The 24,049-nt window shown below is 39.2% G+C and overlaps 1 protein-coding gene across 12 annotated transcripts in view; it reads right to left on the bottom strand.

The window, feature by feature from the left end:
- Nucleotides 1–24,049, bottom strand: part of LOC128627868 (lysine-specific demethylase 6A-like) — a 235,619-nt gene that overhangs the window by 207,976 nt on the left and 3,594 nt on the right. For 9 of the 12 annotated variants that reach the window (XM_053668197.1, XM_053668198.1, XM_053668184.1 and 6 more), the window contains exon 3: nt 8,176–8,284. The exons of 2 other annotated variants lie outside the window; for them this stretch is intronic. In XM_053668197.1, the coding sequence (XP_053524172.1) occupies nt 8,176–8,284 (109 nt within the window). Of the gene's footprint in view, nt 1–2,273; nt 2,312–8,175; nt 8,285–24,049 lie in introns of those variants that run through there. One more of the 12 variants, XM_053668193.1, reaches the window with a different exon arrangement.

Raw genomic sequence — 24,049 nt, 5'->3', positions numbered from 1 at the left:
GAATGTTTGTTCACTTTCCTGCTGCTCTCCTCCTGCTGTGTGGCTACATTCCTAACTGGTCACAGACCAAGACTGATCCATGGCTTGGGGGTTGGGGACCCCTGCTCTAACCCATGTTGCACCAATTTCCTGAAGTTCCAGCAGTTTACCCAGGAGCTAGGCATGTGATACACCATCTATAACCCACAGCCCAATAAGCACGATACAGAAAGATTTATTACAGGAATGAGGAATTTATTTATTACAGGAATTTATTACTGCATTGTAAGAACAGTGCCCCTGACTTACCCAGGCACCCTGGATGGATGTATAAGGATGTAGCACAGGCAGTTGCCAATTTAAAAGAGACAGAATTACTGAGAGGGACAAAAAGGGATTAAGACTGCAAACAAACAACAAAGAAGGAAATAAGGAAAAGAATCTGACTGTGAAAAGTAAGCAGAAAGATCCTGTGAACAGGTATGGTATCATATGATAAAGGATGGGATGGGTAAAGACAAAACAGACAAAAACCCTAACTGTACTCTTAGTTGCTGCAGTCTGTGGCAGCAATTAAAATATCAGCAACAATTCCAGCCTGTATCAATATCTACTGTTCAGATGTTGGAATTACTCTATCAATTGAGCTAGTCTTATCAATGCCACCACAAGATTTCCCCTACACCTAAATATATCCTGGGAATTAACATTCTAGCCAGCCTGTTCCTACAGACAGACCATCATGGAGGGGGGGAAGAGTTGTTTCCAACTATGGCTTAAGAAGGCCACGTTAGAGGCCATATCAGATACACCCCCCATATCACTTCCTCTGAGCAGCATCAGACCAGCCCATAGTTCCTTCAACTTACCACGCAGATCCTGTCTCTGAAGAAATTAATGGCAAAAAATACAAGGTAGAGTGGGAATAATGACAGTGGGGATAATGCTGGACATGACTCTCCCACAACCCTTGATGAGCGATGGCAAGAAGAACCTGGCCAGAAGGAATGTGTATTGTCTTAAGGAAATGGATTATAAATTCCCTCTATATCTCCCCTGAATTATTAGTTTTTGTTTTTAGGTTTTACTGATTTGTTTTTTAGAGAGGGGAAGGGAGACAGAGAGGGAGAGAAATATCCATGTGTGCTTGCCTCTTGTGTGCCTCCCACTGGGGACCTGGCCTGCAACCCAGGCACAATTAGCATGTGCCCTGACTGGGAATCCAACTGGTGACCTTTCAGTTCACAGGCCTGTGCTTAATCCACTGAGCCTCACCAGCCAGGGCCTTAAATATTAGGTTCTTGCCTGGTAACTGCTTCTTGACCTTTTGCTCCTGCACGTACAGACTTATGTGACTCTGGGGTACATGCAGGTTTATAAAACTTAGACCCACTGCATCTTTTTCTGGAGCTTATTTCCACTGTAGTTTTGGTTTCCAGCAATTGTTGTTAGTGAGGCTCAACTCATAAAACTTCTTACAGGATTAAATGTTTCCTATGTTGATAACCAAAACAGCATTCATTAGTTAAGTACTGGCTTTACTTATAAAAAGTAATGTAAATGGTATGGAACAAGATTTAGAACTAGGTATCAGCTGAGAAGCCACAAAGCCTCCAGCGCCAGGCTAGGGGATGGTATTCTGCAAACCCATAACAACTGACCAGTGTTTTAGTAATGCTAAAAAGATATGCCTTATAGGCTAGAACCGGGAATACGGGTGTGACTTTGACTTACTGCAGGAGAAGCTGAGACAGTTTACCATGCCTATGCAGGAAGCAAGATGCCCCACAACAGGAACAGGCTCAGCCAGATGAAGAAGGTTCAGAGAGAATACTTCAACTCAAGTGCAGCAGCCACTCAGCCTTTGGCTGCAAGGTTTGAAAGGATCAGTAGTGGAAAAGGAGAAGTAAGCAAACAGCTATGTAGTTTATAGTGAGGAAGGAGGCCATCGGGCCCAAGCTAATAAGAGAGGCTGATGCTGTGATCAAAGCTGATTCGAAAGCTACAAAGGACTTCCCTGCAAGATCCTGTCCTGCTGCACCTGGATTTTACCTGGACTTTTTTACACCTGTGCCTTTCCATGCCCTGGCTGGTGTGGCTCAGTGGACTAAGTCCCAGCCTGCAAATCAAAGGGTTGCTGGTTCAATTCCCAGTTGGGATACATGCCTGAGCTGCAGGTCAGGTCCCCAGTCAGGAGCATGCAAGAGACAGCCACACGTTGATGTTTTTCTCCCTCTCTTTCTCCCTTCCTTCATCTAAAAATAAATTAATTTTTAAAAAAAGACAACTTGTACCTTTCTTGAGTTTCATTGTGATCCAGAGTAACATGCTACCTGCCTCTTCTTCTGGATTTTTATATGGAGGCTGATGCAATGTATTCTACATCCTGTATGAATAAGGACATGGGAAACTTTTAGTAGCATGGCTAGTAGCATGGGAAGTACAGGGTCTCATGGGAAAAGAGGGCGCTGAGCTGAGGTGCTGAGTCCTCCCGAGGCTGAAATATTATAAAGAAAGATCTGCTCCTTCCAGCATTAATTGTTGGGTGTTTCACCAAGGTGATAATGTGGACAGACCTGGGTCTACCTTGTTTACAATTTTCGCAAGCTGAGTAAGAGTAGCAGAGGATGTCTTTCTGGCACAAGAATTATTTTCAAGTGATTATTTTTACAGGTAGCAAGAAAAAGGAGACCTCTGAGACTAGGTTAGAATTTTCTGGCCCTGGGAAGGTAACTCAGCTGGTCACAAAATTGTCCTAGTAGGCTAAAGTTGTAGTTCAATTCCTGGTCATGGCATATATAAGAATCAACCACTAAATGCATATATAAGTGGAAAAAAATCAAATTACTATTTCTTTCTCTTGCTGCCTCTATCTCCCACACACACACTTCCTCTCTAAAATCAGTTAAGTTAAAAACTTTTAAATAAAAAATTCAGAAGTTTCCCTTTTTGAAGGTAAGCTTAACATTTATCAATTGATCTCCATATGTAAAAGTCTACCTTCCAGTACTAGAAATAGGAAGACTTTATATTAGTACAAACTCTTAATAATATAAGACGCATTGACTTAAATCTGTGTAACAAATCTTACCTTTGTTTAGTTAGCTTTAAAGATCAGGTGCCTTCACAAAGGTAAGCCCTGTGAACTAGAAAAGGGGCCAAAAGTACTAAACCTGAGAAGGTGAGTGGAGCCCTGCATGGTAGCCTCACAAACTGAGACCAAAATAACCACATATAAATTATAATTTTTTAATTGTCCTGACCAGTGTGTCTCACTAGATTAGGTATTGTGCTGGGAACTGAAAGGTCACCAATTTGATTCCAGGTCAGGTCTTATGACTGGGTTGTTGGCTAGGTCCCCAGTTTGGGGGCATATGAGAGGTAATCAATTGAAATTTCTGTCACATATGAATGTTTCTCTCCCTGTCTTTCTTAAGTCACACCCCCTCTCTCTGAAAATAAGTAAATAAAATGTTTTTAAAAGCAGCTGACAGCAGATAGTCATGTCCTAGGGTAGTTAGTATCTTCCCTGACAAAAGTCAATCTTAACCTTAACTGAGTCTGTTTTATTTATGTATTTGCATGTACAATAACACATCTCATAAAAGTAACTTTGAAACATCAAAGTAATTTCCTTTTCCCCCACATACCCTTCAAAGAACAACTGTCTATCCAGAGCAGGAACCATAAAAATCCCTTTATTGTTATTATTATCATGTTAACAGTTAACTATGCTATAAACCTGTGTAAAAGTATGTGTCTACATGTTTAACTTTTTGTTCAATCCCAGGTTTCCCCCCTTTACTTTCTCCCACCTCCCTAATCTATAACCAACAATTGCATTTAACTGCCTTATACTTTCTCCTTTGACTTTAATGTAGAATTTAACATGAAGAACTGCCATTCTTTGGCATTTTGTTAAGCTACTGGACTTCTGCTTCTCAGAAATAGTCATCAGTGTGGCTCAAATATACTAATAAAATTCTTACAGGTTTTGGTCTTTCTTAAGTTGACATGAATAATGGTTACATGTTGAACCTCTGGCAGGCTAAAAATAAACATCTTCATGTAATCCATGTTTCAGCTCCAAAGTCCTAAGGCAGAATAAATCTATCCCCTAGATACTTTTCCAAAAATCCAACAGAGGGACACTAGAGCTGACCTCAGAGATGTCTTCAAAACCTGAAAAAATAATAATTATTATTTTTACCTCATCTCTGACCCATCAATGTGTTGCACAACTCTGAAATCCCTAGCAATGGCAGCTTGTCATTGTGCTCTACGTAATCTGTAATTTATAGGCCACCAAGGAAAAGCATGATCTTGGGCACATTGCAGACTGGACAATTCTATAAACTACCTCCTTTATACAATGCAAGCTGCTGCTCATGCTTTTCCTTCAGCCAGTGGGCATAGACAAACAAGCTCAAATACTGAGGTTCAGTAATATTAACCTGTCTCTTACAGCTACAGGTTTCCACTGGTAACTCAAACGGAGAAAAAGAAAATTAATTTTCCTCCTCTAAACTTACCAAACTCTGGGAACACATTAAACCATGCTGACAAAGCACCAAGTAACATACCAGCAACTCTATAATCTACTTCTAAAATAATTTGCTAGACTTCCGCCAAGATGGAGGCATAGGTGGATATCCGTGCCTTCTCATACAACCAAGTTTAGAGACAACTAAATATTAGCAACAGAAAACAGCCAGAACACAGAAAATTGAACTTTTCGGAAGTCTGTTAACAACAAATTCTTCAGTCTGACCGGTAAGGGGCGAAACCAGCAGCTGGTGGAGTAGGGTTGCACAGGAAAACTCGGGCAGACAGACTCGGGCACTCGGAATCCAGGCGCAGGGTTGGACCTAGTGAGCGACCAAGCGAGCAACCGTGGGGGAAACAGCGAGGGAGGGAGCAGGGCTGCAGGTTTACTGTGGTCGCACATTGGTGCGCGGATAGACAAGCAGCGAGGGAGTGGGCGATTGGACCAGGACCCAGCAGGTCCATGTAGCAAGCGGCAGGGAGGGCGCCGCCATTTCCCTGCTCTGACCCCACCTCCACATACAGCGTCATAACCCAGTGACTCTGAGTGGCCCGGCCCTGGTGAACCACCTAAGCCTCTGCTCCTCACCCAGAGGTGCAAAACAGCAGAGGGTGCCACCATTAACCCGCTCTGACCACGCCCCCACATACAGCGTCACAACCCAGCAACCTGGGAGTCCAAGGCTCCACTCCTCACACTTAAAGGGCATGAACAGAACAAAAATGGCTCAAGAAGATCTCAAAGCCCCAGAGCCTATAAATCTAAGCGATGAAGAAATAGCAAAACTCTCAGATGCACAGTTTAAAACACTGGTGATCAGGATCCTCACAGAACTGGTTGGTTATAGCCACAAATTAGACAAATATATGAAGGCAAAACTAGTTGAAATGAATGGAATTGCACAGGACACCAGTAGCAATGAAAAGGAAACTGGGACTCAAATCAATGGAGTGGAGCAGAAGAAAGCAAATAATGGCCAAACAGAAAAGAGTCAAGAAGCAAGAATTCAAAGAAATGAGGAGAGTCTTAGGAACCTCCAGGACATCTTTAAATGCTCCAACATCCGAATTATAGGGGTACCAGAAGGGGAAAGGCACAGCCACCAGTGGAAAACTTATTTGAACAAATAGTAAAAGGGAGAACTTCCCCAATCTGGCAAAGGAAATAGACTTCCAGGAAATCCAGGAAGCTCAGAGAGTCCCAAAGAAGTTGGACCCAAGAAGGAACACACCAAGGCACATCATCATTACATTAGCCAAAATTAAAATGAGGGAGAGAATCCTAGAAGCAGCAAGAGCTAAGGGGACAGTCACCTACAAAGGAGTCCCCATCAGACTGTCAGCAGATTTCTCAGAAGACACCTTACAGGCAAGAAGGGGCTGGAAAGAGGTATTCCAAGTCATGAAATCCAAAGACCTACATCCAAGATTGCTCTATCCAGCAAAACTTTCATTTAGAATGGAAGGACAGATAAAGTGCTTCTCAGATAAGACCAAATTCAAGGAGTTCATCATTACCAAGCCTTTATTATATGAAATGTTAAAGGGACTTATCTAAGAAAAAGAAGTTAAAGAAACATGAACAGTGAAAGGACAACAAACTCACAGTTATTAGCAACCACACCTAAAACAAAAGCAATCTAAAAGGGCAGCTAGATCAGGAGTGGAAACATAGAAATGAAGATCTCAAGGAGGGTTAGCAACAGGGGAGTGGGAGGAGGAGAAGGGGGGAGAAGGTACACAAAATAAGTAGCATAGACAGTAGATAGAAAATAGAAGGGGGGCAAGAATAGCATGGGAAATATAGAATCTAAAGAACTTGAGACACATGGTCATAAACTAAAGGGGGGGTAATGGTGGGGATGGGGGGTAGGGTGGAGGGGAATGAAGGGGGGAATAGAACAACTGAAACAGCATAATCAATAAAAAAATAAAAAAACAAAACTAAAGGGGGGGTAATGGTGGGGACGGGGGGTAGGGTGGAGGGGAATGAAGGGGGGAATAGTACAACTGTAACAGCATAATCAAAAAATTTTAAGAAATAAATAAAAATAAAATAATTTGCTTCTGCTAGACTCATTTGCTAAAAATAACATCTCCACACAGCATTTACCAAAATATTTAGTACCATAATAAGATTAATTACATATTCTACTTATAAGATACTTTTTCTTTGACAAGGGGTTTTGTTTGAAGGGAAAGTGCAAGCATTTCTGACTACTTTAAATTACTACATAAGTAATGGTCTTGGGGGAACTACGAAACCACACTTAAAAGGGTAAAGCCCATACTATTTGTTATTGTGCCAGTGTTTGCTGAGCAGGTCTATGACACTGTTAAACATGGCTTACATGTTTAACACTTCTGAGCTTATGTGCCCATGACTGCAAATTACTGGAAAGCAAGGACAGAATATGACTAACCACCTCCCACACCTACAGGCAAAAGATAACAAAGAAGGAAACTGCAGTTTATGCAAAACCACTGAAAACCTCCTATGTAACAGCCCAGGGGCTACACAACCAGAACCTTCACACCCTTTTATCATTCAATTATAACCCAGTAAAAGCTCAAAGCATCCACTCCTCAGGCCTGGTATATCTCTCTACACCTTACACCTCTCCTCTCTTGAACAGTGAATAAAAAACTTGACACTTTACAACCTTTCCTTCATGAATTCTTTCAAAGCCCATGTCACATACCACCCTAATGCACATCTTAAAAGATTTTATCAGGTTGGTTAGCTCTACCTATTTCTAAGAAGAAAAATACTCCAAATGAATAAAAAATGCTTTATTCAAGACTCAAACTTAGAGATTATGTCTATTGTTACTAGGTAGTTAATTACTTGTTCATAAGAAAAGGGAGCAAAGAAAATAACATTTTGAGCTTAATTAATATGAGTCTGTTTGCTCAGTCATGAAGCAACAGCTTTGCAGGGGATCACTGCAATGCCAAGGGGCTCAATACTCCTCTTTTCTTGACCACCAATTGTTTGGGCACAAGGGAGGAGACTGACATAGATGTAGGTTAGTCTAAGTAGAAGCTGGACCTATTGGAAGCCTGCAAAAGCTAAAAAAAAATTGGCCATTTTGAAAACGCTCTTTGTTATACTTCCACAAGAAAACAGAAGCTCTTTCTTTGTCTCATTTGTGACCTGCACTCAGTAGTTCATTGGTGTGTTCTTTCTCTCTCTCCCACTTTCTCTCTCCTGGAAACTGATGAGAATATAGATCTAGCAGCCCCCAGGGTCATGGCAGATTATGTGGGCTCTAAAGTACTAAGTTTTGATATGTATAATGTCTGGATAGTGACTTTTGTTTTGACCTTGCTGAAGCTACAAGTGGACTTTTTCCTTGAGATGGGGTATGGGTAATTAAGGGGGAGACTTCCCAAATAAACACTGCCGTATCATGATCTGTGCCAAATACACAGATTTCCTGTGTATTTCTTGCCTCCTGTATACAGTTTGTTCATTTGTGGCTTTTAGTTTTATCTACACCTACTCTTTTTTACACTGCCATTATGTTTATGAACTTACTAGAAGAAACTAAAATACAGTAACATATGCCATTGATAAAGAGTAACAATACTGACATTTATATATTATGCAAACAAATTAAATACAACTTTTAAAAGAGAAAACATTACCTTTTGGATAATCTTCCAACAACAGATTGAAGTGACCTAATTGACAAAAGAAATCAGACTCCACTTTTCCTTCAGCTTTTAAGATTAAAGATTCGTAGTAGCGAACAGCCTAGAAATAAAAAATATATGTATTAAGAAAAAAATAATATCCTTATTGCTTCCTTTGTGAGAGAATGCAGTACATACTACATGAGAGTACTCAAGAAGTCAAAGCAATTTATATGTCACATCTACCAGGCTCAGATAGCAATTTCTGAGAAGAAACAGCTAAGCATTTATTTAGGGAGACATCAACTTATGACATAATTGTTTTCCTATATAAAAAGCAGAGATAAGAACTACCAAGTAAAATAATAAAGGAGTCCCTCAATGACTTTATATGAGTTACAAATCTAAATTGTTACTTAAGTCCTTTTTCATATAACAAAACTATTCTCAAACAGGCACAGGTAGAATGAAGTTTACTGAATTTCAGCCCCAGAGCCTATAAATCTGAGTCAATAAACGCATGTCAAATCAGAGTCAATAAACGCATGTCTTATAACCTACAGAATGAGCCCAAAATAGCCCTATACCATTTAACCAGATTGAGTTGGTTTTCAGAGACTGCAGATCAAAACCATATATCATCCAACAGAAGCATGTTAAGAAGAGAGAGCTTTGATGTACCTATAATTCTCTGAACCTCACACCCTCCAACACATATAGAATCAAAAGGCCAGGACACAGGTAGAACTCTTTCAAAAGCAAAAGGCCCTTGTCTTTCAGTGTTGATACCTCTTCACTACCGTAAAGAGCCAAGCTCCAAGGTCTTCCAAGTAAAACCTGCCCCACTAGCACTTCCCCATACCTGTTTCCACTAACCCCCTGAAAACTTTTAACCTAGTCCAGCAGGTAAAATGAACTTGAGGTATCAGTAGGTCTACCATTTTTGGCTGGCACCTTCTCAGTGGATAATCCTTTTCTTACTCCAAACTCTGACATTTTGAAGCATACAGCACATGAAGTTGGGTTCACTAACAATACGGTTTTTGAACATTAGAATAAGTCCAAATTGAGACATGCTGTAATTGTAGATTATACAACAGATTTCAAAGACTGCATTCAGAAATACATAGAATTCACTAATAATTTTATGTTAACCAAATTAAAGTATTAGTTTTGATTATGTTAGGTTAAATTAGGTATTAAAGTTATATTTTATCTTTACTATTTTTAATACAGATGTAATATAATTTAAAATTACATGTGACATTAAAAATGTCTTTACAATACAAGAGCTGCTCAATAGTAACTACCATTTGCACTGAGCAGCTATTTGACAGACCTAGGAAGGTTTAGGAGGAATGGAAAATCACCAAATGGGAAAATGTGTGCCTGGGAAACTGCCTATCCCACCAACAACAAACAGATGCCCAGCTAAGAGTGGGGTCTGGGGTGGGCCTATCCAGCATACAGGATGCAGCTTTAACCTGAACCTGACAAAATGTATCAAGGACAATCAATGGTCAGCAGAAATGGGCACCCAGCAACCAGCTCTAGCCAGTCAGACTCTGACACCTCAACCACGCACCCTTCATTGGTTTTTGCACTTAAAAACCCTGCCTAAGAACAACCGAGTGAGTCCCAACCTCCCTTGATTGGCTGTACTTTCCCTCACAGAGTCTTCACCTCCCTAGGTTGGCTCCACTTTCCTTCTTATTCCCCACTAATAAATCCTGCTCCTTAGCTCGCTACATCCGTCTGGTTTCTTGAGTGACTCTGACCTAACACCACTGTTTCTACAAAGTATGTTGGCAAAGTACACTACAATACAATGTCTTTCAATTGTTTCCTTCCTAATAACCCTCATATAATTTACCCATAGTAACTCAAACATTATCTCAACCCAAACACATAAACAAACATAACCTTCCAACATCCTTTCTAACGAATGTATTCTTTTTGAAACTCCTGAGTTTGAAGAAGAAATAAAATATTTTTTACTAAAACAAGAAAGAATAGTGTTCTGGAACCCTCTACAAACACCTTGTCACTAACCACAACAGATTCTACAATTTTAACCACTTCCTGTCTCAGCATTAACAACATAGTAACTTGTATACTTGTTACAAACCCAATGGAAAAGGGTGGTAAATGATATACTATTACTGAAAGGATCCCGTTTTGCTCCAGGCGGCTGCCCCCATCCGTACTAGGTTTGCCTTGCCCACTGCTGGGGAAAGACATTTCTCGATGCTAAAAGGAAAGGAATTATTTATTAAAAGTTATATAGACTTAGAGTAATGAGTTAATGTCTTCATTAAAATACTTAAGTCCGTTAGTATTTCCCACAAATGCATATAGTCCTTCCTTCTCCCTCTGTGGAAAAGAAGAAGTCTGGTGGCTCAGGTTCCCAGCCACAATCTCTAGTTAATCCAAAACCATGCGGCACCTTCTCATGGCCCACCAGCAAGAGTCCTTTCACCCCTTACCTTCCCTGCAAGGTCTCCCCTGCTTCCTAAGCCACGTGGCAAACAGCAGCACCCCAAAGCCATGTGGTCCCAACCAGGCACAGCTGCTACCTAGCTTTAAATCCCAGCTCCACTCTTCCATTTCAGACTCCTCCCACAATCAATTACACCTGCCAGCATTCCTGGGCTACCACAGTAAGTCTGGGCAGGTGTGGTCCTGTGGTGTGCAGCCAATCATTTCCAAGCTCTTACACAGGCCCTGTAACAAGGGGGAGTTGCCTCCCAGTTAAGTCTTGGTGGAAGTCACTCCCTTCCCCCTGGCTCAAAGCAAGGCCACAGCTATTTACCATACTTATGCAACCTGTTAAAGGTTATAGATATTTTAAATAACTGTTCTAGAGGTTACGTGCAAAACTGCTGCTATGCTAAACAACTCTCAATGGCCCTGCTCCATATATCCCATCCCTCAGGTCAGACTTGTGGGGGTGAGGACATTTTAAGATGTCCTACATATATTTTTCTAATATTTCCTGGACACCAAGTTCTACACCCCATTACAAACCCCTACTTGGGCCCCCAACTCCAGCTGTACCCTGTTACATATTTAAAGGGGTTACTAAAAAATACATATATTCTTAGATCTCTGGGCACACACCCCTAAATATTTCCAAGTTGGTACCTTTGAAAAAGTGCCTGACATCAAATATTCATTGACACGTACACACAAACACATGCACTTGGTAATACCCAAAGAAAGCAGAGTAATTTGTCAGTATTATTGAAATCTCACCACCTCAGGAAATGCACTTGGGATGACAAAATGCATTTTGAAATAAAGAGTCCCACATCAAATGCCATTTTCTTCCTTTGATAAATAGTACATTTGAAATGTAGAGCAAAAAAAAAAAAAATTATATAGGGATGCTGGGAAGATGGCGACGTAGTAGGATGGAGCTGATTCTAGCTCCTATACTCATGGGTGAAAATCCTGGCAGATCTATAGAGAAACAGCACAATAAACCATCGGTTACCCAGCATTTATGAAATTAAAAGACCAGAGATTGTGACCAACGCTGAAACACCAGACAGCAGCAGAGTCAGCTACTGGAGCTGGAACACAAGCGGCCCCTGTGCTGCCGCTATAGCAACAGGCCTGGAGCCAGACACTCCAAGCCCCTGTGACAGTCCTGGGCAACAGAGGAGTCAGGAACCGGAGCTGGGACATTCTCAGGCCCTATGCCGATGCCATAGCTACCGGCCTGGGCAACACAAGAGTCAGTTGCAGGAGCTGGGACACTGGAGGCCCCTGTGACGCCACCATAGAGAGGGGCCTGGGCACTGGAGAGCCAGCTACCAAGGCCAGGACATTCTCAGCCCCTGTGCCGCTGCCATAGCTATGGGACTGGACACCAGGGAGTCAGTTACCGGAACTAGGACATTCTAAGCTTCTGTGCCACTGCCATAGAAACAGGACTGGACACCGGGGAGTCAGGTACGGAAGCCGGGACACTCCAAACCCTTGTCACGGTCCTGGGCGGCGGCAGGGGAGTCAGCTAAGGGAGCCAGGACATTCTTGGCCCCTGTGCCGCTGCAGTAGTAACGGGCCTGGGCGCTTGAGGAGGCGGCTACCAGAGCCAGGACAGTCAACAGTGGTAGGCGACCAATGCAGGGACTAGCGCGAGGACTAGTGTGAGAGCAGGCAGAGACAGAGAACATCAAGAAACTTCAAGGAGTCTGCACCACTGAACTTCACAAGGATCATACCACAGAAGTTTACACCATAAAACCAGGGTTTCAGAACAGATCAATTTTAGAAGCAGAGACTAACAAGAAGAGTCTCAAACAATGGGAAGACAAAGAAACAATCCCCAAACGAAAGAAAAAGCAGAAACTTCAGAAAGAATATTAGATAAAATAGAGGCTAATCAACTAACAGATAGTGAATTCAAAGCAATGGTTATTACGAAGTTCAAAGAGCTCACAGTGAACTACCAGAAACTACAGGGGAACTATAATGATCTCTCTGCAAAATACAGCAACATCAAAAAGGAAATAGAAACTATCAGCAAGGGACAAGAGGAAATAAAGAATACAATTTCCGAATTGAAGAACACAGTAAAAAGTTTCCAAAGTAGGATAGATGAAGTGGAGGATAGGATTAGTGAGTTGCAGGACAAGGTAGAAAGCATCTCACAGAAAGAGCAAGAAAATGAAAAGAGGCTCGAAAGAATGAAGAGGGATTAAGAGAAATGCAAGACAATATGAAATGTAATAATATCCGAATAATAGGAATACCAGAAGGAGAAGAAGAACAAGGGATAGAAAACCTATTTGAAAGAGTAATGAGGGAAAACTTCCCTAATTTGATAAGAGAAAAAGTCACACAAATCCAGGAATCACAGAGTCCCAATCAAGAGGAACCCAAGGAGGCCCACTTCAAGACACATCATCATTAAAATGGCAAAATTTCAAGACAAAGAGAGAATCTTAAAGGCAGCAAGGGAGGAAAAACAAGTAACATAAGGGAGCCCCAATAAGGTTAGCTACTGACTTCTCAATGGAAACACTCCAAGCAAGAATAGAATGACAAGAAATATTCCAAGTAATGAGAACCAGAGGCCTACAACCAAAGCGACTTTACCCAGCAAGGTTCTCAATCAAGATAGAAGGCCAAATAAAGAGCTTCCAAGACAAAAGAAGCCTAAAAGAATACACCTCCACCAAACCAGCTCTACAAGAAATACTAAAAGGACTGCTTTAAGGGAAGGAAGGAAAAGAGACAGACAGAGAGGAACACAGGTACAAAAATGGCAATCAATAAGTACCTATCAATAATAACCTTAAATGTAAATGGATTAAATGCTCCAATCAAAAGACACAGAATAGCTCAATGGATAAGAAAGCATGACCCACACATATGCTGCCTACAAGAGACTTACCTCAGGACAAAAGACCATCACAGACTAAAAGTGAAAGGCTGGAAACAAATTTTCCAAGCAAATGGACAAGAAAAAAAATCTGGGGTAGCAATTCTCGTATCAGACAAAACAGACTTCAAAAAAAGAGCCATAAAGAGAGACCCAGAAGGTCACTTCATAATACTCAAGGGAAGACTCCATCAAGAAGACATTAACATCATAAATATATATGCACCCAACATAGCACCAAAATATATAAACAAAATCTTAGAGGACTTCAAGAAAGATATTGACAGCAACACAATTATAGTAGGGGATTTTAACACCCCACTATCAAAAATGGACAGATCTTCCAAACAAAATATCAAGAAAGATATTGTGGCATTAAACAACACCCTTGATGAAATGGACTTAACTGATATATATAGGGCCCTTCATCCAAAAGAATCTAAATACGCATTCTTTTCAAATGCACATGGAACATTTTCAAAGATAGACCACAAGATAGGACACAAAACGAGCCTCAACAAATTCGAGAAAATTGAAATCATACCAAGCATCTTCTCTGACCACAAGGGACTGAAATTGGAAACCAACCCCAAAGAAAAAAAACCCAAAGCACCCAAAATCATGGAGACTGAATGGTATACTATCAAACAACAAATGGGTCAAGAATGAAATTAGGGAAGAAATCAAAACATTTCAGGAAACAAATGAAAATGATCTCACAACAACCCAGAACTTATGGGACACAGCGAAAGCAGTGCTGAGAGGGAAGTTTCAATACAGGCCTACCTAAAGAAGATAGAAACATTTCAAACAAACAACCTAACCCTACGCCTGCAAAAACTCGAGGAACAACAACAAAGACAGCCCAGAGCAAGCAGAAGGAAGGAAATAACCAAGATTAGAGCAGAATTAAATGACATAGAAACTAAAAGCACAATTTTAAGGATCAATGAATCCAGGAGTTGGTTCTTTGAGAAGATAAACAAAATAGACAAGCCTTTAAGTAGGCTCATCAGGAAAAGAAGGGAACAGACACAAATAAACACAATCAGAAATGAAAGAGGAGAGATTACAACTGATACCACAGAAACAGAAGGGGTTGTAAGAAATTACTATGAAGAACTGTATGCCAAGAAATTTGGAAACCTAGGGGAAATGGACACATTTCTAGAAAAATACAATCTTCCAAAACTCAATGAAAATAAAGCAGAATATCTGAACACACCAATAACAGCAAAAGAAATTGAAGCAGTAATCAAAAAACTCCCATCACACAAAAGCCCCGGACCAGATGGTTTCATGGGAGAATTCTACAAAGCATTCAAGGAAGAGCTAACCCCTATTCTCCACAGACTATTCCAAAAAATCCAGAAGGATGGAAAACTCCCAAATTCTTTTAATGAAACCAGCATCATCTTAATTCCAAAACCAGATAGAGACACAATAAAGAAAGAAAACACTCAGCAAAGTGGGAATAGAGGGAGCATTTCTCAAAATAATAAAGGCCATATATGAGAGACCTACAGCCAATATCATACTCAATGGAAAAAAACTAAAAGCTTTTCCCCTAAGATCAGAACAAGACAAGGTTGACCACTTTCACCACTTCTATTCAATATAGTATTGGAAGTTTTAGCTACAACGATCAGGCAAGAAAAGGAAATAAAAGGCATCCAAATAGGAAAGGAGGAAGCAAAACTGTCACTGTTTGCAGATGACATGATAGTATACATGGAAAATCCTACAGACTCTACCAAAAAACTGCTCAAACTAATTAATGAATTTGGCAAAACAGCTGGTTACAACGTCAATATCCAGAAATCAAAGGCATTTTTGTATACCAACAATGAATTGGCAGAAGCAGAAATCAAGGAAAAAATCCCATTCGATATAGCAAAAAGAAAAATAAAATATCTGGGAATAAACCTAACTAAGGAGGTAAAAAACCTCTATGCAAAAAACTACACAGCCCTGAAGAAAGAAATCAAGGAAGACACAAACAAATGGAAACATATACCTTGTTCATGGATTGGAAGAATTAACATCATCAAAATATCCATACTACCCAAAGCAATATACACATTCAATGCAATACCTATTAAAGTACCAATGGCATATTTCAAAGAAATAGAACACTTCAAAAATTTATAGGGAACCATAAATGACCCCGAATAGCAGCTGCACTTTTGAGAAAGAAGAACAAAGTAGGAGGGATCACAATACCTGATATCAAACTGTATTACAAAGCCACTGTAATCAAAACAGCCTGGTACTGGCATAAAAACAGGCACATAGACCAATGGAACAGAACAGAGAGCCCAGAAATCAACCCGACTCTCTACAGTCAATTAATATTCGGGGGCAGTAACATAAAATGGAGTAAAGATAGCCTCTTCAACAAATGGTGCTGGGAGAACTAGACAGCAACGTGCAAAAAAATGAAACTTCAGCACCAACTTACACCATATACCAAAATAAATTCAAGATGCATAAAAGACTTAAATATAAGCCGTGACACCATTAAAGTCCTAGAGGAGAACATCAGCAAGAAAATCTCAGATATTTCACGCAGCAACTTTTTTACTGATATGTCCCCTAGAGCAAGGATGTAAAGGAAAGAATAAACAAATGGGATCTCATCAAAATAAAAAGCTTCTGCGTGGCTAAAGAAAATAGTATTAAATTAGCAAGACAACCAACTGTATGGGAAAACATATTTGCCAAAGATACCTCAGACAAAGGTTTAATCTCCAAAATATACAAAGAACTTACACGTCTCCACTCTAAGAAGACACCCAACCCAATTAAAAAATGGGAAAAGGACTTGAACAGACACTTCTCCAAGGAGGACATACCGAAGATCCAGAGAGACATGAAGAAATGCTCAATATCATTAGCTATCAGAGAGATGCAAATTAAAACCACAATGAGATACCACCTTACACCAGTCAGGATGGCTATCATAAACAAAGCAACAAACAACAAATGTTGGAGAGGTTGTGGGGAAAAAGGGGTCCTTAGTTCACTGTTGGTGGGAGTGCAGACTGGTACAACCATTATGGAAAACAGTATGGAATTTTCTCAGAAAAATAAAAATCGACCTGCCTTTTGACCCAGCAATTACACTGCTGGGATTATATCCTAAGAATCCTAAAACATCAATACCAAAGAACCTATGCACCACAATGTTCATAGCAGCACGATTTACAATAGCCAAGAGCTGGAAGCAACCTAAGTGCCCATCAGTAAATGAATGGATCAAAAAATTGTGGTACATATACACATGGAATTCTATGCAGCAGAGCGAAAGAAGGAGCTCCTACCCTTTGCAACAACATGGATGGAACTGGAAAGCATTATGCTGAGTGAAATAGGCCAGGGGTTGAAAGACAAATACCATATGATCTCACCTTTAACAGGAAGCTAAACAACAAAACAAACAAGCAAGGAGAAAAAAAAAACAAAGACACTGAAATAGAGAACAAGGGGACAGTGACCAGAGCGGAGAGGGAAGGGAAGTTAAGGGGAAAAAGAGGGAGGGATTTGGAGGAACAAATAGGAAGGACACAGGGACGAGAACTAAGGGGGGTGGAAATGGGAGGGAGGTGGGGAGCAAGGGGCGGGGGAGGCTGGGATAGGAGAAATAGACAAGAAACTGTACTTGAAAAAAACTAAATAAAAAATTTAAAAAATTTATATAACCAAAGCAGTACTTAAAAATAAGTTAAAGATCTACTCTACTATAAATAAAGTTAGTCTGGCAACTCTCTTTACAGAAAGATATAAAAGAGGACTGTCATGGTTTTTATTTTACTCTTAGCCAAGTAAATATACATAAGTACCAACTACAACCACTGAAAATTAAATGTCTGAATCTATTCTTAAATCCCACAAGTTAATACAAAATAGAAAACTTTATACCTGGCTGGTGTGGCTTAGTGGATTGAGTGCCAGCCTGTGAACTAGAAGATAGTTCAATCTGCAGTCAGGGCACATGCCTGGGTTATAGGCCAAGTCCGTAGTTGCAAAAGGTCAATGTATCTTTCGCACATCAATGTTTTCCTGCCTTTTCCCCTGCCTTTCTTTCTCTCTAACAATAAGTAAAATCTTTAAAAACAAAACAAAATACAAAATTAATTTAAAATTATTAGGCTACAGTATATTTTAACTTGTCATTAATTAAACAAATAATTTGACATTTTTTTAAAAGACTTCATTTATTCTTAGAGGGAAAGGGAGGGACAAAGAGGAGACAAATGTCAATGTGTGGTTCTCTCTTGAGAGCCCCTACCAGGGTCCTGGCCTGCAACCCAGGCATGTGCCCTGGGATTAAATCAGCAAACTTGTGGTTCACAAATGGCACTGAGTCTACTGAGCCATACCAGCCAGGGTGAAAGTAGCATTTTAAGGTTAATGTGGGCGTTGTAAATACATTTCTAATAAGCTGTGGATGAAGGAGCCACATATAAAACTTCATTAGCTCAGGGGAGGCTAGTATGGCAGACCTTACAAACTCAGAGACCTAAAGTTACCTTATAGGATAGTGTGAACATCGAAACTCCCAACTAAAGTGGGCCATAGGGGTATTCCCATCATAGGTCTGTATCTTTCTTGACAGAGCTATCTTTACCTTCCTTGAGCCTCTTTTTTTTTCATTGAAAAGATTTTATTTATTTATTTGTTTTTAGAGAGAGGGAAAGTGAGGAAGAAAGAAGGGAGAGAGAGATCAATGTGTGTTTGCCTCTCATGTGGTCCCCACTAGGGACCTGGCCTGCAACCCGGGTATGTACCTTGCCCAGGAACTGAACTGGCGACTGATTCACAGCCCAGGCTCAATCCACTGAGCTATACTAGCCAGGGTTCTTCCTGCTCCCACCCCCCAAATGTAGGATAACAGAGCCAAGTCCTTTTCCAGACTTCTCAGGGAACACGGCTCCAGAGCACTATTATAGCATTAGATTCTTCATTGTTCTTGCACAGCATTTCAGTACTGTGTGAACTATTTATACCAGCCAATGTAAAAGTATTATAGGTCTATCCATTTTATGTTTTATCTATTCCCAGAGATTTACCCACTTTCTGTACCTTCTTAATCTACCACCAACTGACCAATTTCCTGTAACCATCCTTACCACTGTAAACCTGCCATTCTCTACAGCTGTTGTCTTAGTATATTGAGATTTTGCCATTGTCATCAATATATCTATGGGTTTGGACATTTTTTAAATCAACAGGTTACTTTCTTAAATTTTTAACTAACTGTACCTTGAGAAAACTTTCCTTTTTTCTTAAAGAAATTCTTTTTAGATTTTATTATATTTATTTATCTTTAGAGGGGAAGGAGAGAGGGAGAGAAACATCAATGTATGGTTGCCTCTTGTACGTCCCCTGCTGCGAACTGGCCTGAAGGGAACCGGTCCGCAACCCAGGAATATGCCCTGGTTTCAATCTGGAACTGAAATGGGACACTAAGCACCATAATGTAATGAGATTTGAGTTTTTGGAGAGTGTTCTCCCCATTTTTATTTTATTTTCTAAATATTTTATTCATTTATCTTCAGATGTGAAGGGAAGGAGAGAGGGAGAGAAACATCAATGTATGGTGGCCTCTTGTGTGTCCCCTGCTGGGAACTGGCCTGCAATCCAGGCATGTGCCCTGACTGGGAATCAAACCACGATTCTCTGGTTCGAAGGCCTATGTTCAATCCACTGAGCTACACCAGCCAGGGCTAAAACTTCCCTTTTTATATCTAGTTAATTATTAAATTTACGAGCAAATAGAGATTCAAAATGTAAACATAATAAACTTGTTTCATGATTAAACCAAAGGATGCTACCATAATACAGTACATACCCTCCTCTTCTCAGTGTACCTTCATGCCACTATTAGTCTGCTATAGCAACCCCACTTTTTAAACTTTCTTTCTTTAGATTTATTTATTTTTAGAGAGGGAAAGGGAGGGAGAAAGGAGGGAGAGAAACATCAATGTGAGGTTGCCTCTCATGTTTCCCCTACTAGACCTGGCCTGCAACCCAAGCAAGTGCCTGACTGGGAATCAAGCCAGCAATTTATTCATTCACAATCCAGCACCCAATCCACTGAGCCACACCAACTAGGGCAGCAAACTTCCTCTTGTTATTAAAAAGAACTGTTCACACTAACATTGTTACTAGTTCCCTTATGAAAGATAATGTTTGGTAAGCAACAGAATTGTATTATTTTCTCTTAATCTTCACCCAAGAACTTTTTTTCATTGCTTATTAGGGAGAAATGACAAGTAAGAAACATCAATGTGAGCGAGATGAATTGACAATCGCTTGTCTCTTGAACATGTCAGGATCAGAGACTGGTACCCTGATTGGGGATCAAAACTGCACCCTAGGTATGTCGTCTAACCAGGTATTGAACCCACAACTTTTTAGTTAAAGGATAACACTCCAACCAACTAAGCACCACATGCCAGGGTAAGAACCAGAACTTAAATATTTTGGCCCATAAACCCATGATTTGAGTACTAAGTTCTTAACTTTTATTCCTCATCCAACAGTCAAATATTATGCTGACAGAATTAGATGTCAAATAAGATTAAAATGAACAAAAAGGTAGACAAATGATTTTTCAGATACTTTACACGTCTGGCTGCTCCATGACAAAAACTGCTTTTATTTGCAAAAAACAGAAAGAGAAACAACAACAAAAAGCAAACCTGTTGCCTTGGAATCTGGTTTCTCTGGTTTTCCCTGATGAGAAAAAAACCCCCAATTTTGGACCAGAGAGTGAAAGAAAGGGGAGAGACTTGTTCCTCTCTCATAGAAATGTGGGGAAGTATGGAGATAATCTGATAAACATCCCACCACAAAAAAGAAATAGGCCAGTTCCCTACCACAGATTTATCTAACCAAAAATCTCATTAATGTCAACATTAAAAAAATATGACTTAAATGTATGGTTTCGTATAAAACATCAAAAAGAACTAGAATGACACCAAACAAATGTTTAAAATTTTCTACATGATTATGATAAATTTATTTTTTCCATAGTTAGTAAATGCTTCAAAATTAATCTATTCTGTTTTTCTTATGAACTATTATTAAAATCTCTTGCTCTGACCACTGGCTTAGTTAGTTGGAGCGTCATCAGTACATCATCAATTCCTTAGTCAGGGCATATTTTGGGTTTCATCTCCAGTACTGTCATGCATGGGAGCGAACCGATCAATATTTGTTTCTCACATTTTGTTTCTCTCTCTCACTCTCTCTTTAAAATCAGTAAACATATCCTCAAGTGAGAATTAAAATAAAAATAAAACTGTTTAGCCCTCGTTGGTGTAGCTCAGTGGACTGAGTGTGGGCTGAGAACCAAAGGGTCGCCAGTTCGATTCCCAGTCAGGGCACATGCCTGGATTGCAGGCCAGGTACCCAGTGGGGGCCATGTGAGAGGCAACCACACATTGATGTTTCTCTAACTCTCTCCCCCATTTTCCCTGTCTAAAAATATATAAAATCTTAAAAAAAAACCAAAGCTGTTTATACCTTTTAAAGTCTTTAGATTCTATCTAAATTCAATTCAAACTTGCTCAATTTTACAAATAGTCCAAATCCATTTTGAAAGACCAATGAAAAATTGTCAGAAATGGAATTGAGAATGTATATAAGTCTTAAATCCAAATGAATATTACAAACCATATAACATCAAGGAATAACTTCTTATAAATAAAAATACACAAAATAATGTAATATCTTGTATTTAAGGCAAGCAATTACTCTCTACAAGCTAACTACCTCATGCTACCATTGTTTTACAGATGAATTATACATATACAACCCCTATGGTCCACTAAGAAAAACAATTAAATAGTATACCATCAAGTAGTACAGTTAAAACAGAGTATCTTACTAGTACTAGTTGAAGTCTACATATCTTTCCTCCCTTCAAAATGTCATTTTTCACAACAGTAAGACCTTTTTATTTCATGTAGTTGAAAACTTACACTGGCTAACCAAAGGGCTGCCATTTTGATTCCCAGTCAGGGCACAAGTTGTGCGCAAGGTGCCCAGTTGGGGAAACTGATCCATGTTTTTCTCCCTCCCTTTCCCTCTCTCAAGATAAACAGACAGATAGATAAAATTTCTATGAAAAAAGAAACTTACACTGACTGTATAAACCCTTGGACTTATCACACTTCAGTTTTTGTTGTTCTGCCTTATGCTTTCAGTTCAAAAGCCAACTGTGTTAGCCTCCAATGATAAGATAACAAAATATGCTAATAATTTTTTAAAACTTCCATTAACAGTCTACAAATACGTATATACACACTAATTTGTCAACTCAAACAAACTTATGGTTTTCAAAAATATTAGCATCATTCACTTAGCATCAGTTGCAAATTGTTCAAAGCATCACAAAAATCAACACTAAAAGGAACATATGTCTTTTTTTTTTTTTAATATTTTATTTATTTATCTTTGGAAGGAGAGAGGGAGAGAAACATCAATGTATGGTTGCCTTCCGTGGGTCCCCTGCTGGGAACTGGCCTGCAGGGAACTGGTCTGCAACCCAGGCATGTGCCCTGACTGGGAATCGAACCGCGATTGTCTGGTTCAAAGGCCCGTGCTCAATCCAGTGAGCTACACCAGCCAGGGCGAACATATGTCTTAATTCTACAGTTTTCTAAATGCTAAGTTTCATTTTTGTTTAAACAGTGAGGTTTTTAAATCAATTTTATAACCTAACTCAAAAAATCATATCTGGAAAAATAGTCTTACTCAGTACATTAAATAACAGCAGTCAAATCTTTCAGTTATTCTGTTTGACTATATAAAGATCTACCTAATTTTAAAAAAGAAAATAAAAACTAAGAAAGTGACTGTTTATAATCTGACAGTTCTAAATCATGTTCCCAAATACAAATTTTCAATAATCTCTTCAATCTACAGTATCTTCAATGACCAGTATTACATCAAAATTTTACAATAACATTCCTATATGGATACCTACCTCAGACTTTGTCCAGTAATATGCACAAAAAAAAAACCCCACAAAACAAAACACATATTGTTTACAAGACAAATTGCCTAACATGAAAATACACTTTTTAATACACAAAATTAAAGGCTTAATTTCCAAACAATAAAACAGGACATTATTTCTATGGGCACTTGAACTCAAACAACCTTCTAAACTGGAAATAAGTATATGTTTAAATGTCAAAGAAGAGAATACACGACCCTGCCTTTGTGGCTGGAGCGCTTGAAACCAAAGGGTCATAGGTTCAATTCCCAGTCAGGGCACATGTCTGAATTGAAGGTTTGGTCCTGAGAGAGGGGAAGGGAAGGAGAAAGGGAAGCACAGGAAACTGACAGATGAAAAACATCTCTCACATGGATGTTTCTCTCCTTTCTCTCTTTCTCTCCCTTCTTCACTTCTCTCTAAAAGTCAATAAGCATGTGAGGATTATATCAGATACAGTAAACTAAAAATAAGCTAAAATAAATTAAACTAATATAAGCTGAAATAAAATAAATTACAGAACATACACACAGGGTAAATTATCTTAATTATTACCATTCAATCATTACAGTATAAAATAGCTATCTGCAACTAAGTTTTCCATGCAAGCAAATCATATTTAGAAAAATGCTTTAGTATATTTTAAACTACTTCAATTACCCCAAAACTTTTAAAGAACTACTTTCCTGCCCTGATTGGTGTGGCTCAGTAGATTGAGTGCCAGCCTGCGAATCAAAGGGTTGCCAGTTCAATTCCCAGTCAGGGCACATGCCTAGGTTGCAGGCCAGGTCCCCAGTAAGGGGGCGTGTGAGAGGCAACCACACATTCTTTCTGTCCTTCTTCCTCCCTTCCCCTCTCTCTAAAGAATAAGTAAACGAAACCTTTTTTAAAAATAAAGAGCAACTTTTCTAAAACCATTTCCAGGACAAAAAGCATATATTGTTGAACAGTAAACATGATTTCCCTAATAATCATTTTACTGATTAAAATAATTACCAAAAAAAGTTGTAGTTACAAAATATCTAAATTAAACTAAAAAATGATGAAGATACTTCTAAATAGAAAACAGAGGGCATTTGAGCAATAGTTCCTTGAGACAGACTGCATTCCTTAGGCCTGACGCATTATGTTAAAGGAACATTTTAACAAGGATATTGTTTCAACTCTACTCTTTATAATCTACTCTACATAATCAAAATCAACCCAAAATATTTCCAAAACCCAACAAAAGTAATTGTCATTAATTTCTATTAAAAGGTTTGGCTAATTTCTTAAACTATACTATAATTTAAATATAAGTTAAAACCTGTATTACTACAAAAACAAAGGTTAGTGTCAGTTCAAAAACTGATTAAGGTACCCTTTACTTGTGTATAGCTTATTTTCAAATTTGACTAAAAAAAACAGAACTAATTTATTTTTTAAACTAAAACTTCCAACATTGTATATCATATAGCAATCTCACAAAAATACCTGTATTACAT

The sequence above is a fragment of the Artibeus jamaicensis genome, unplaced genomic scaffold (assembly GCF_021234435.1).
Source record: "Artibeus jamaicensis isolate MK-2021 breed Jamaican fruit bat unplaced genomic scaffold, CSHL_Jam_final contig_478, whole genome shotgun sequence".
Taxonomy (NCBI): domain Eukaryota; kingdom Metazoa; phylum Chordata; class Mammalia; order Chiroptera; family Phyllostomidae; genus Artibeus; species Artibeus jamaicensis.
Note: the sequence above shows the minus strand (reverse complement) of the source record. Positions and strands in the feature narration are given on the sequence as shown.